This window comes from Epargyreus clarus, unplaced genomic scaffold, assembly GCF_041222505.1.
Source record: "Epargyreus clarus isolate Ecla_fem2 unplaced genomic scaffold, WU_Ecla_fem_2.2 ptg000009l, whole genome shotgun sequence".
NCBI lineage: Eukaryota > Metazoa > Arthropoda > Insecta > Lepidoptera > Hesperiidae > Epargyreus > Epargyreus clarus.
The window spans coordinates 13,143,092-13,158,861 of record NW_027332217.1 but is presented as its reverse complement, the minus strand read 5'-3'; the positions used below and the strand labels follow the sequence as shown (position 1 = coordinate 13,158,861).

The window sequence follows — 15,770 nt, the reverse complement described above, 5'->3', positions numbered from 1 at the left end:
GGAGACCACCTTAATGTAAATAAGTACATACTCTTTCCTTTCTAAAATCCGTATATTCTATTGGACAACGGTATACATATAAAAGATATTTTTACTCCGCCCTCGTTACGCTACAAAGGCAGATGTTTACCGGAACTACTGGATGGTGAAAACAGGCCTACCGTTACTAATCCCACTCGACGCAACTTTCCACATGGAGAAGTTGAGTAAAAATAAAGGTATTTTTTTAGCTTTGTTCACAGCGAGCGCCGTAATATGTTTACTTCGCAGGATAATGGTTAGGTACTTGAATGACGCTCATATTCTCTGTTATGTGTATAAATTGATGACATAAAAGTAAAAGTAAAGATATAGGTATAATTATGAAATTATTAATTTGTAACACGGATTGACTAATCACTATGAGACATGAGATTATATACAGAAATACATAAATATGAATTACTTATACATGAGCAACCCATTTTGTGTTAGCTGACAGGAGGTAGTGCAGTAGCGGTAGGAGTAGGTATGTTGTCTAAATACTTGTAAGGTTGAAAAGTATAATTTTTAATGAAACTTTAATTTTCGAGTAAAAATATATTTATACGAGACGTTCCAATTAAGCTAGAAGTATCTTTAGCTTATTTCTGATAGTACTTCCAACCATATGTAGGTTTGATTGATTTTGTTAAATTTGGCGACCCGCTTTAGTTTGGGGCCAGTTCAAGTATGGGGGAGACCAGGCTACTTATTGGGAGATTTACTATATAAAAAGAGGCTGCAACCACAAACACAAGGACAGCTGAAGCTAAATAAAAGCTTACAAAAATACGCTGACACGAATGCAAAATGAATAGCAGTAGAAGTCTAATATTGTTCGGTTTATTTTGTTTTTTTATTCGATTGCAACACTTCATGGATATGGCTGAGCACATACATTCTGCTCGATAAAATTTAATCTACGCGTATTTTACTTTTATACTGTTCGTAAAATCTCTTTTACGTTCAGTTTTAATATTAAAAAACGTTGACTGTTGAGTTTTTCTGTTGTTTATGTTACTGTTTACAAAATAACTTTAAATTCGCTGATCGATAAAATTTGATGATTCCTGTGTCTTGTGTTTTTATATTAAATATTATTTTTGTTGAAAAGTTTGATGCTTAATTTATAAAGGCAAGAATACATAAAATAAGATTTCTAAATGATGATTTTTAATGATGATGTCGTGACAAGTTGGACCAATAACCTGAAAATTATAGCGAGACCCCATTTGAGTCAATGGACAGAGGATCAGCAATAAATGAAGTAGAAAGATGGCAGGAAAGTCCCCAGCAATGAACCTCAGCAGACGATGTATGAAGTATTTGATTTTTTCTTAGGCAAAAATTATACAACACATTTGTTTTTTAATAAATTTATCAGGATAGCCAACTTAGGTAGCTGCTATGCTACGATACCGGTTAATTTACAACCTTTACAAGCTTCGTATCCATTAGTATCCCTTAACAAAATAATTATAATTGAATTTCATAGTATTTAGTACATAATTTCTTAAAAAACAATACGAAAAAAATTGTTCTTCATTATTCCATTTGTCAGGATCTGGGGCTGTCTGCGACATTCATTTATTATTATAAAATATAGTTCTTTATCTTCGACAGGTTCCGTATCTATATTAATGGTTATATTTTGCTCAATTATAGGAAAAATATTTTTAAACAGCTTGGGATGTAATGGTGATATATGAACTTGGAAATAACAGAATTTATTTAATGATTTTGTTTATTAGTGTCGTAGCTTCAACAAATTGTCGGTAAAGTCAAAATGTATATCAACGTAAAGAAAATATAATGAGATATAACAAGTAATTAATTTAAAAAATCAAAAACCCGACTGCACCAAAAAGGCTGAATTAGTATTTCCAAAAGCAGTGAAATAGGCATTTCATTATTTTTATCCAGAAAGCCAAATGCAAAGTTTCATAGTAGGTGTCTGCTTCAAAAACAAAAGATGTTCAAACAATTTTATCCTATTTTATCCTCGTAGTGTTCATTTACGCTATATAAAGAACCTATGTGAAAATTCCAGCACGCTTAAGTTCAGCGGTTTCCCTTTGCGTTGATCTCTGGCACAGCAACTCACTCATTTAGTCAGACAGTCATCTCGATGTGTATATACGAGTATATATGTACTAGCTGACCCGGCAAACGTTGTGTTGCCATATAAATAAAAAATGTTAAGGATGAACAATCCTTATCACTTAGGTGTAAAAAAAATAGATAGTGGCCGATTCTCAGACCTACTGAATATGTATGTAAAATTTGATGAAAATCGGTGAAGCCGTTTCGGAGGAGTACGGTAACTAACACGAGAATTTTATATATAAGATATATTATATAATGTATGTGTAATCTCCTCTTAATTTTCTTTATTTTGACACCCTACTCGATAGATTTATTTAACTTTTTTAAAACGTGTTACTATTTCGCGAAAAAATTCACCATTTACGGTCTATAAAATATATAACTTCAGTAAATCAAAGTTTCGGTCATTATTTTACCTCGTTAGAGGTAGCATTTCATTATTTTTATCCAACAAGCCTGATACAAAATGTCATAGTGTTTGCTTCAAAATTGACGATTGTTCAAATGAACTTTTAACCCTTATTTTACCCTCTACGGGGTTGATTTTTCGGAGGAGGATAAATAAGTGCGTCCTTGTTCCTGTCCAGAAAGCCAAATACAAAATTTTATAGTAGTTGCTTCAAAATTAAAGGATTTCAAAAAAACTGTTTTCCCCTATTTTACCCTCTTAAGGGTAGAATTTCCAAAAGGCCTTTCTTAGTACTTATTCAAGCTATATAGAGAACCTGTGTGCAAAATTTCAGAACTGTAAGGTCCTTGGTTTAGGCTGTACGTTGATTTATGAAAAATGAAAAAGTCATTTAGTTAGTCAGTCAGTCAGTCACCTTACTGTTTTATATATATACAAATATGTTTTTATAATCTCCGTTTAATTTCCTTCCATTTGATACCCTACTCGATAGGTTCGGTTAACTTTTTATTTTAAATGTGTTACTATTTCGCGCCAAAAATCCGCCACATTGATTTTTTTTTACTAACACCTATCTAAGGACACTCGGGTCATTGAAACAAATATAATGACACTTTAACTGTTGAAATTCATCCAGCCGTTTGTTAGATCGGATCAAATAAAGAAAGACAAACATACAAGATACGCGCGAAAAACATAACCCTTCCTTGGCAGTCGGGTAAAAATGCTACCCCTAAGAAATCGTCCATATCGCTAACTTTGTAAAACATACCCAAGATGCGACATTTTCTTCACACCTAATTAATCGTTAGAAATAGTATATCCTTTTAATTATAAATGTTGCACTCATTATTAAAATTCTACTCTTATGGCTCCGATATGTCAACCAACAGGGCTCTTTGAATTTCAAAGTTGTGCGTAACGCGTAACTTAATAATCCCAAGGCTCATCATCATCATCATCATCAGCCCATTACTGTTCCACTGCTGGGCTCGGGTGAAGACTTCTTATTCTGAGAGGAGTCTCAGAAGAGAACGATTAAGCCATAGTCCACCGCGTTGGCCAAGTGCGTATTGGTAAACTTTACATACCCTTGAGAATTATTTCGATCCTAAGGTATATAACAGAAATTAATCATCTCTTACTTAACATTGAAATGTTGAACAAAGCAACCTGTTTCATACGCAGGGAAAACCCTGCCCCGTTCCGATAGCCGGACAGTAAAACGAAATTAGTTTCTCATCAGCCCCCATTTATCAGGATCGCGACCTCAGCAAGCTGTCAGCGACATTCATTTATTATGACATACTTGTCTCTACCAGAGGCAGTATTAATGTTTGTAATTTACTGAAATAGTAGAAAAAAGCGATTGTTGTTGGTGACTTTTCTTTATTCTATAAAAATACTGCCACTACAGAATAATGGAGAGATAAATTTTAGACTATAAGGTAAAGTCACCTATTTCCGCGGTATTTTCACCAAAACTAGAAAGAGCGTCAGATATTAAGCATTCACTACGGCTTAATAAGGAATTAGATAATTTTATCAGAAGCTTTATTATCTGTACTCTTGAAATAGACTCGACATTTTACGATTAAATGTTGATTTAAATGTGTATTTTAAGTAAATATGAACCAAGTCAGAAAACCCTAATTCCGATGTAAAAATCCTTATTCCGATGTATTTGGTTCCTAATTCCGAGTATACAAAATAAGGGAGTGGAAGAGATAGAACGACTGCTACATGGTGTATAAAAATAAATGTTATTTATTGAATTTAGTTTCAATTTCGATTTAATTTTTGTTTATTACTTAAAGAGTAGCTTTATCAAAAGTGTTCTTAGCTATGATTTAAGGGAAGCTGCTGAAATAAAACTTTTTTATAGTATAGTTTATTGATTGGTTAATTTTACTAATGTATATCATGTATTTTTTTAAAACTATAGTCAATTAGTGTATCTGCAATATAATTTTGGATATTCTTCTTCGTGTACTTTACTAAGGTTTATTATCGTACACCATAAATAATAATATTATGGAATACCGTCATGAGGTTTATAGAATTATTTCATTTAGAATAATTTAATCAAATGAAAACGTCGTAAAATGTTCTAGTTCTTATATAAATATCCATAAAAATCGTATAACAATGTTAATTCTTCATTAATTAGGTTTAGCGAATTACTGATACAAACAATAGAAATGTTCTTAAAAAACCGATGAGAACTTTAAACACCCTGTATAGTATTTTGCGGTTATGCCGCGGATTAATGTGCCCATATAACCTAATTCCGACTTATATACATTGGAATAGCGTTTCATAACTAAAAATCACGTTTCCAAATTCCGATTATTAAATAATAAAAGACTTTTACACAATTTAGAGGCAGAAAGATGCTTTATTAAAATATGTACATAATAATATACAATACTTGTTCAATATTACATCCATATCTGGATGAACTTCATTTTCTCTCCTTAATTGTCCCATAGAAGAAATTAGGAAAGTACATAGATAGGTCATCTTTGATACTATATAATTAGGTAATGCAGTACAATGTAGTACCACGGAAAATGATTTCGATATTATTTGAGCATTAAACTTGTCAAAATCGAAGCAAGACGTGCTTATTCATAAAAACAACTACAAAAATTGAAATTAAAAACAAGTCTATGAAATTGCTATTCCGTGGTATACCTCGGTTTAAGGGACAGCCCAAAATATTTGGCATCTAATGCCGCTGTATTTTTAAACTTATTTCTACTCTTGTCTGTTAAGAAATAAGCACTATATTTGAATGTTATCGATTCCATATATAATTAATATAATGTTGTCATCGAAACACTATCACACACATGCAAATTTATTGAAAAAATCACTATTGGAGAAATCGTGACATTCACGTGCAAAAGGCCCAAAATGTATGAAGCATACGTTTGATGAAGGCACTAATGCAAAACTATGCGATTATTTAAAAAAACATACACATAATACTATTACGATAGCCATATGACAAAAGAGTGATAAATTATCTATTAAATAACATACCTTTTATTAAAAATGAGTTGGTAAATAGTTTATAAAAGCCGTTTTTGTAAATACCGCGGAATATAGTGCCAATTTCAGAACCCCTCGGCATTAGGTGACTTTACCTTAAATGTGAAATCTAAATTTGAACGTATGACAAAACTGAAGACAGCTTTCGAAGAATCTTTGATTTTTTGAAGCCGCATATGTAATGTTAACGGCCAAAGAAAACTTATCACGTTGATTTCTATAATGGATTTCTAAGAAGACATTTACAGTAATAACGCTCAATTGACAATATATTCATCTCAAGTCATTCAACATTGTAGATGAGTATATAACAAAAGTATAAAGAGTATAAAGTATATAACAAAATAAGTATAAGTATAAAATTATAAGGATGATTATATTTATACTGTGGATTTAAAGAAACAGTAAATAATCACCAGTAGAACAATATTGAATTGATGATGTTTTAAAATAACTATTTCTATTGCAGGTATCGGTGATGGCGAGGATGATACCGTCCCCGGATTGGTTTATTGGTGTCGACAGCTTTGATCTTTGCGTCGATGGCAATTGGATCGACAGCATCACTATAGAGGTTTTTATTTTTCGTCTATACTCGTACTACGGTTGTCAAACATTGTTTTGTTTTTTGTATCGTATATGCATTATACCAAATCAGGATTATTTTTCTCATTAGTGCTACTATTTGTAAGACCAGTTTTTGGGATTTCACAAGTTATTTTCTTCTTATCATTCTTCTTTGCGTGAAAGTCGCATTTGCTTGAATAACTTTTCAATGTTACCGAAGAACGAAATTATACTTGTCAGATCGCCGAGCCTCGGGTCTGACCGATATGGAAATGCCAGATGGCGTTCCTTCATAGTGCACCAACTGCTTTTGGTTCCAACAAAGAAGCACACAAGAAAATAATAAATTGGGAGCCGATGGATTTACAAGTCGACACGCCATCAACGTCAATTGTCAACTCACTCTCAAAAACGAACCAATAATCATAGTTCTAATAACAAAATGGCGACATTTGCAACCCCATCCGGAGTTACCCGCTCCAAAAATATAGTCTACTAAAATAATTGTTAATGAAGTAAATTGAATGGAAATCATAAAATAAGATTAAATAGCTTCAACTCAAAATTAACTAAAATTAATTGAAAATAATAGCTCGCGCGCTTTATACTAAAATTATACCTATATATAATTGTATATTTTGCTTTTGTTCATATAAGTAAAGAAACCTAGCAGCAGTGATTTTTAAAGTCATACATGAACTGAAACAGAAATTGTATGAATCAAATGAAAACATAGAATGAAATGAAATCAAAGAAAATATTTAATTATTTTACACAATTAAGTATTCCAATGTTATAATACACTTCTATGTATATAATAAAATTTCCATAATCTCGACATGTGTCAACAGGTGGATCCCCTAGATGCGGGCACTGACAACGGTTTCACATTCACCGCCCCGAACTGGCCCACCGCACCGCAGGGAGTAGCGTACCGCATCACCTCTAAGTACCCTTCACACCCCGCCGGCTCCTTCTTCTACCCGCATTTGAGAAGACTACCCCCTATCGCCACGTTTCAATTCATAAAGGTAAGCTTCTGCCTTAATTAGAGCGCTTTTAAACTTTTTAGTAGCAAAAATATAATTAAGAACTAAAAACCAAGCTGAAATCGCACAAGGAAATAGCTATAAATAAAGATATAAAATAAAGATAACAGAATAAAGATATAGCTGGAAATCATTATGCTCAAAGATGTTTTTCTTTACATTGCTATCAGCCAGTGTGTTTGAGTGTTGTATATTTTTTTTCTGCGTTATACCAAGTGTCGCGATTTCAAGTTTTTGGCCAGTAAAAATAGAACAGCTGTAAGTGACGTTGCTCAAAAATGTTTTTATTCACATTGTTCTGTCAGCCGGTGTATTTGATCGTTTATTTTATAATTCGATTCCATCAAGCTAGATTATACTCGTAGTTTAGTGACTGATCGAAGTAAAAGGACACGGCACACAAAGATAGATGAAAACATGAAAGTCTAATACATATATCATTACAACGTCGTATCTGATTTTATCGAAATCCGTATTGTCAACGTCATCTATACAGTAGACATCTATTAAACAAAACGTTATTAGGTAGACACATACCCACAGACTATAGGAAGACAGTTCACAGAATTTTCACATTTCACAAACGACCTACGTGTTGAAATAGCAAAACTTTTTGATTCGTTCATACGTTTCATTTCAAACTTTCAAGTGGTACAACATAACTAGCCTATACAAGATAATATATGCCTCGAACGTCCAAGTTAAAACAAATTCCGAAGATACACGATTCTAAGAATGCAACAGCTAACTTTGCGTCCTGATCTTCCAGAAGTTTCTGCGTAGTTTATGTTTCAGATTTAAAGTTTCGTAAGAAACTCTTTCCGATTCAAGATTCTGTCGCAAACTTCCATTTAAGTGGGTAATATGATCAACATGAATAGCATAATTTTGTCTTTTTTGTTTTTTTTTTCTATTTGTACCTTTTTTTTCTTCACATAAAATAATTAAGATTCTACTGTAATACCCTAATTGGTTTAAATACTCAACAAACACAGATGGCGGATTTCTTATTTCAAAAATGACATCGTAGAAGAAGAAGTTATTTGAATATTTTATATCTTCTTAAGCATCTTAATATTTTTTTTATATTTTAACGCATTCGGTATTTATTTAACATATATGTAACATATAATGTAAAGTTAAAGATAGTTTACTTCTGGGAAGAAGTGGTTATATTTATGTTCGTAAATGATTTATTTAAAAAGCTTATACATTTCGACTGTGCAGTAATTATTTCCCCCTCTACGGGACCTGTGTGCGAAAGATTACTTCCTCAGTATCTATTCGTTACAAAACCCTATTCTAAAGTTGAATCTTCTTCTAGCTCCGCGAATACGAACTCTCCGAAGTGTTCCACCGGGACAGCGACGACCGAAGATACGATGTCCTTCAATTGGACAAACTAAACCACAACAGCATTGACGTTTTGGACGGCAACCGGGCTCTGTCCATCGCTGAAGAAGTGGAGAGAGCTGAGCAGGCGCCACGGATCTTCGCTGACGGATCCTTGACTACGCCTGATGGGGCTTACTCATATTATTCTTTGTAAGTTTTTTTTTTAATGTAATATTGTAGCAAAAGGGATTAGTCAAATTATTTTCTCATCATTTCATAATAATTTCATAATCTTTTCATAATCATTTGTTGACCTTCAGTAATTTACATTAGAAATCTTAATCCGTTACGAATGCTGCTGCTCATAGACATTATGGAATATTCAAAAATAATGAAAAATATAGACCACTACTGAAATATCTTATTTGTATCACTAAAAAGGTGAAAAGTAAAAACACTATTGATTGATTGGTTGAATTATGTAGGATCACCAGCATCAATTTTAAAAGAGTATATATATTTTTTAGCGCTACCAAGTAAATTGCACTATATACGTGGGTCAATCAGTATGATCCAAGTTTTTCAATTTTCAGTAAATAATATTCCTATTATTTTGAACGCAGACTACGAAGCTAGATTTCTAGCTACAAAAAATCTAATCAAAATTTCATGAAAACCTATTTCACAAAATATTACTCGCGTCTCACAAAATATATTCAGTCTATCTCATCTCATATTTGAAGTTCAAATGTAATTATTTAATCTAAGTTTCCAGACGGATACGAATATCTGATTCAAAGTGACTTGCGACACCACGAATATGCAGACGATATTCTTATTAGGGTAGGTTGCATCGTGTAACTTTAACATTTACATAAGCCTAATTACATTAGCCTCCCCGACGGAATATCATCAATGGTGACTAGTTGAAGCCACCCATGCTAAAAAAAAGTTATTGCATTGATTTTCGGAAAAGTAGCCAAACTGCATAATTACCAAAAATTATTAGTTGCGCCATTTTAGTACAGGTTGAAATTACATTTAACAATAACCGCTCGATTACAATCGGTTCAAGTTATAATATTTGTGAAGTTCGAATACGACTCAAATTACATTAATGACAAATAAATTGGTGCAGAATGGTTACATTTTATCGCTACTGTCAAATTTATTGTTATATCTTACTTTGACGGCAATATTAAACAGGCTTCCGATGCAACCTACCCTAATACAAATACTCTCCTAAGAAATGAAATAGAAAATACAAATTGATAACTTTTTGTTATTAAAACTTTCTCTCTAATTAAACAGAGATTCTTTGTTCTTTATTTATATCTATATTTATATTCTTCATTTAATTTATTTAATTTTTTTGTTCATGTAACGTATAATTAATGATCTCTTTTGGTCTGTTCTGCGCTAATATATCAACACTAAAATTACCTCTAATAGATTCGTGAGAGAAAGCAACTTCCTCTGTTGATTTATTTGTGTTTCTATATCCAGAAATAAAACCGTAGAAATACAAGAATAGTTCCCTCGTATTTCTCAGAAAAAAGCTATCAAACTTCACTATTATTCCAAGAATTTTATTCTCCGACCATATTTCTTGAAAGTAATCAAACGTAACTACAGGGAAAGTATTGCGCTATTTATTTCTAGAACGAACAAAGAAGAATAAAGAATGCTTCCAGCATTGTCTTCGTTCTTTTTTTTTTGAAGTTTTTGTTATATCTTCATATCGTGTTTCTATTATTATGCTGAGAGTATTTTTATTGGGTGCTTTAAATTGATAGCGTCGACTAGTATTCTTTATGTATTCAGATTCGAAAACAACTAATTTAATAATTTCTTTGGTGCTTTGGCCAGGACATGAAGCTAGGACCTTGTAAGTGGCAGATTAGTATCATAGTAATTATACTCATTTTAAATTATAATAACGTTTTTGATTTCCCATGTCATAGGTGCCAAAGAATTACACTTAGACAAATATCCAGACTTAGAATAGAAAATTCATTTTTAGAAATCTGCTTCGCCAGGAATCGAACCCTCTTCTATCAAAAAATATATTCATAAAAGTAATCAATTTTTTTTCGTTTGTTATTAGTCATTCCGTTCCTAACCCAAATCGGACTATTTTTATTTTAATGTGTTTCAACATGCAAGTTGTTTGATGGGAATTCGAGTTAACGAGGTGTCAACATACTAGACATGCTAGGGGCATTAAACCTTTTTAAAGTAGAAATAAACCTAAAATCATGCAAACCTGAATTCCAATGTCTCGTTACATAATATAGGGATATACAACCGATTAGTAGATACTCTCTTTTATACCTTTTCATTCCAAGGAGAACTACAAACTATTATTTAGACAACATAAATAAAACAATATGAGAGGCAGTAACCAGTTACCATCTTCTATGGCATGCGTAGGTATAGGCGTTTTATGAATTTGATAATAAATAATCTCAGAAAATTCATCGAAATAGGGAAACACAATTTTAATTCTTTGTAAGTTTCAAACCCTGAACTTCTCTCAATAGGACAAACAACACAGCAAGCACGACAGAAGAGCCGCGATCAGCGAACGAGCTGCCAACATCAGGCCCGACGGCGAGCGAGCGGTCCGCGCTCCGGAGCCTGGCGCGGCGGTACCGGGCCCGCCGGCGCCGCAAGCTGCGCGCCGACAACACCGACCCTGCTGAGCGGAGGAAGCGAAAAAGAACAAGTGAGTACTGGAACCAGTAAGAAGTAGTTTCCACGAATTGAAGCCACCAAAATCATCGCATCACAATTTTTCTTGATAGCAGTTGTAGGTATACGCTTGCGTGTTTTCCTTCGAAGGGTGCGGCGAGAAACATATATCTACTGAAGTAATTTTTGGCTAACCTTCAACAAGAACAACGCATGATGGAGCAACTCAGGTAAAATATTTGGATAATTATTATAATGGCGTTAGCATACGAGCTGCCGACATCAGGCCCGACGGCGAGCGAGCGGTCCGCGCTTCGGAGCCTGGCGCGGCGGTACCGGGCCCGCCGGCGCCGCAACCTGCGCGCCGACAACACTGACCCTGCTGAGCGGAGGAAGAAGAACAAGTGAGTCTGGTACAATGCTGCTCCTGCAGTAAGAAATAGTTTCCACGAATTGAGGCCACAGAAATCATCGCATCTCATTTTTTCTTTCATAAAACAGAAGCCTATACTCCATACGTTGCTGCGATTTGGTTTGAGAGACGCGGCAATCAACTTATGTCTTCTTGAGTAATTTCAACTTAGTATTTAAAGATAATAACGCATATATATGTGACCAATTCAGGTGCGATCAGTAAAAAAATTAAAATGTTTTAGGTTCTTGTTACATAAAATTATCAAAAGTTAAAATAGTAGATTTTAGTGGTAGGTCTTTCAGGGAGACTGAAGAAGGAAAGATTTTCCGTGGCTCAACTGCGGCGTTGCCACCAGCATAAGTTGAATTTATATTTCTGGTTCGAATGGTGCGGTAAGCCATTTATTCTGAGTTATAACTCCTATCCTATTTGGGGATGTTGAGGATATCTGTACGCGGTTGGCATATCAGGTTGTGCTATTTTAAAAACTATAGACTCTGCTACTACGTTCTGGAATGACCTTGATTGTTTTATCACAGAATTGCTAGACTGCAGAGTGTCGGACTGGGGCGAGTGGAGCCCTTGCCGCAGCGAAGGCGGTTGCGTCGGCTCAGCGTTACGCACTCGAAGAATAATTCGCCGGCAACGAACCGGGGGCAACCCTTGCCCACCAACAGTGCAATCGCGATGGTGCGCGACCAACTGCACGGCAGCACAGCCGCACGAAGACTGGCACAATAACCTCACGTAATCCCATTTATATGTTCGAGAACACCGTTCGGTTCCATTTTCAAAATGACAATCCTTTTTAACACCGCTTGTGAGTGGCCATTGTTACACAGATCGCATTTTATTTCTTTACTTTCATCTGTCTGTCCGTCCAAATGTATTTCTTTGTTTCAATTCCAATTCGTTTCGATTGCATTCGGTTTACGTTCATTGTAAATTCTTGGTGTGTAAAAACCATAGTTGGTGGGAATTGGTGTAAAAATATTTTAGTAAGACTGTCGTTTTCGGATAAATAGATGTTTATTATTTGACGCTGTATTTACAGATGCTTCCTCTGCGGTTTTTTATTTGTCAATTACTGTTAGTGATAAGTTTAATGCGACGGGACATGTAAATCATTGTAGCGTTTTCTTTTAGTCTTTTCTAGAACTTCTGTTACCCATCCCAGTATTTTGAATAGCTTCTCGAATTTTATAATCGATATCCATAAGTTAGCGTTGACACTTGAAAAGCACTTTATATTATACGATTTATCACGTACTTGAGACAGAATCTTTTCTGATTGACCTTCAATTCTTTTACGTACAACCACGCTCAGTTTGTCGCATAATATAAAGTGCTCTAAAAGTTATTTTTCCAAAGCTAGATGTTTATTTACATACTTATTCGCTCTAGTACAAAACGGAAGAATGAACGTGTCTTATGCTATTAACGTATAAATAATATTTTATTTAATATATTTACTGAAAGCTCTTGTATTTTCCACTTTATTAATTCTTTCATTAATCGTAAGTATTTTTCAGACTAAAGAGATTATGAATCGTCATAATCAGTTTCCAACATTTCAAAATACACAAATCCAAATCATAGTTGATACGATTTTCAGTGAGATGATAGGTACTTTATCGTACCAGCGAGGACATCGCCCGCAACGAATCCGCTGCGATTACGCAACACGAACGCTGCGTTTAATTTCCTTGCTTTTTTAATTTGAAAATAAAAAAAATATAATAGGTATTTTTTACCTGTGACTTACTAATTTCATCCGTATAAGTTACTGAAGTCGATTGAATATTCTCTTTATTTTAAACAAAAAATAAGGTTCATACACACTGTATTGTTATCCATCAACGTCAGGCGATTCTTGCTCGCGACATACAATTATTTTACCACGTGTGATTGAATGTAACAAAGTATTTAAATGTTATTATTAGTGTAAACTTTGCCTTTCTATAAACAGCTCCAGTATCTAGCGGCTAGTAAATAGAACACACGATCAATAGCCCGCATTAGTCAATTAGACACAAATAAAATACATATCGCTTAAGTCGTGAGATTTGTGACGATAACTCAATAATACGTAGTTACTTAGCGTGAACTCCAAAGAACAGGTTTTATTTTTCATACGTATAAGTGTAAAGTAAGATAGGTAAGCCTGTATTTAGCGTAAGTTATGATAGATGAAAGCCTTCTGAGATATTCTTTAAAGTACTGTACCCTTAGTATGAGTTTTTACGTTTTTACAAAAATGACGGTTTTGGTATTTGTTTACGTATTTTCCAATACATTCTCAATCAGCGCCCCTAGTGGATTGTATCAGAACAGATTGGAAATATATGGGAAATACGTAAACATAAAAAACAGTCATTTTTGTAAAAACGTAAAAACTCATACTAAGGGTACTGTTCGAAAAAAAATCTGATCATTTGAAAACTATAGGTAAAGATTGAGGATAAACAATGAGTTGTTACAACGTTTAGAATTTTGCATTTAAAAGCTGTCATAAAGAACATTTTAAAATAAATAAAAAAATTCACAGGACTTAACTTCAATATAAATATTTATGTATTCCAGCCTAGTGTTAACTTACCTTAATTATGTACACATTTTTTATTAAAAAGATTTAGATATAATTTTTTCTAAAAAGATTCGCGTTATATTGTAAGATTACGGAAAAAGATAATTTGCTTGAGCTATGCCAAAGAAAGTAAATGCTTAATTTTGTAAACTTCACTCTTGGTCAATTCATACATTTGTTAATATTAATTAGAATTAGAAACTGTAAAAATATTTTACAATTTTAAATTTCATGTCATTTTTATACGTAAATTTATAATATTTTATTAACATAAGTTCTTTTTCTAAAGTTAGGTACATTTTAATTAATCCTTAACTTTAGTTATATCTGTTCGAAATCCAACGAAAAATTCTTGTATCTTTTAAAATTTGGAAATGCGTTTATTATTTTTTTATTGTTTCAACAATGTTTCTCCATTAATGAATTTATGAATTGATCATGTTCTGTAGCATTTACAACTTTTCGTCACATTATCTTAGACGGTTTTATTCAGGTTAAACTTAAAATTTCAAACTGTAAAATAGAGCCAAAAATGTTAACCTTAGAGTAATAATTACTGAGTATGTGTATTTTTTACAATGTAAATTATTCTGATTTCAATAATAAAATACAATAAATAACAAATTGTTGAGTTTTATTTCTTAATTTTAAAAATCATTTTACATTTTGTGAACTAGGTAGCTGTAATGACAGGAAACTGTAAAAATAAATTTATTGATTTAAGACTACATAAAGAGACTAGACTAGAGACTAAACTCCCAATATAAATTTAATATAAGAATCATCGCAGAATTTAATTCGTGGGGTTGAATTTACACAAAAAAGTTTAAAAATAAAATTCTGAAATAAGAAATAATAAATATTTAATTCAAATAATTACAATGATATGAGTTACCACGACTTAACATTAAACTATAATTTATTAGTATTTGAAATGTCATTTATATAAACAGTATTAAGCTAAATCAAATATGGTTTAATTCTATTGTAAGTAAATTTTCAATGACTATATTACATGTAAATAAATCCAAGAAGCAGCTTGATCTACTTTATTAATTACTTTAACGAACTTACACACGTAATGAATACATACACGTTACACATACTGAAATTAACATACCCAACGTACATACAGGCACAAGGAGCACATCTTAATGAGAGAGTCAATTAATACTCGTATGTACCTACACAATAGAGGAATAGGCGATCCATTCGCGTATTAATAATTTCAATTAATTTAATCTTGGTGTTCGGTGTAAATTTAGTTAATTGCTTCATCATCATTATTTGATTTGCTAAAAAACTGACGCTCTGGCACACAAGAAATATAGTGAAAGCTGTCTCGATAACGCGCAGAAAATTCTGGGTTTTATCTCCCGCTAGAGAAATCTTAAACTTATATTATTTTGACGACTCGCGTGGCGGAGCGGTTATCATATCGGTCTAACGCGCCGAGGGTCCCGGGTTCTATCCCCGGCCAGACAGATATCTAAATGATTTATATATAATTATATATGTGTGTGTCCATGG

At 33.1% G+C, this 15,770-nt stretch overlaps 1 protein-coding gene across 1 annotated transcript in view; it reads left to right on the top strand.

Annotated features, from left to right (window-relative positions):
- mspo (M-spondin) overlaps positions 1-14,864 on the top strand; it is an 82,889-nt gene extending 68,025 nt beyond the window's left edge. The window contains exons 4-8 of the mRNA XM_073076764.1: positions 6,063-6,167; positions 7,012-7,191; positions 8,534-8,754; positions 11,088-11,272; positions 12,193-14,864. Of these exons, the coding sequence (XP_072932865.1) occupies positions 6,063-6,167; positions 7,012-7,191; positions 8,534-8,754; positions 11,088-11,272; positions 12,193-12,404 (903 nt within the window). The 3' untranslated portion in view covers positions 12,405-14,864. The remainder of the gene's footprint in view (positions 1-6,062; positions 6,168-7,011; positions 7,192-8,533; positions 8,755-11,087; positions 11,273-12,192) is intronic.
- Positions 14,865-15,770: the final 906 nt, after the last annotated feature.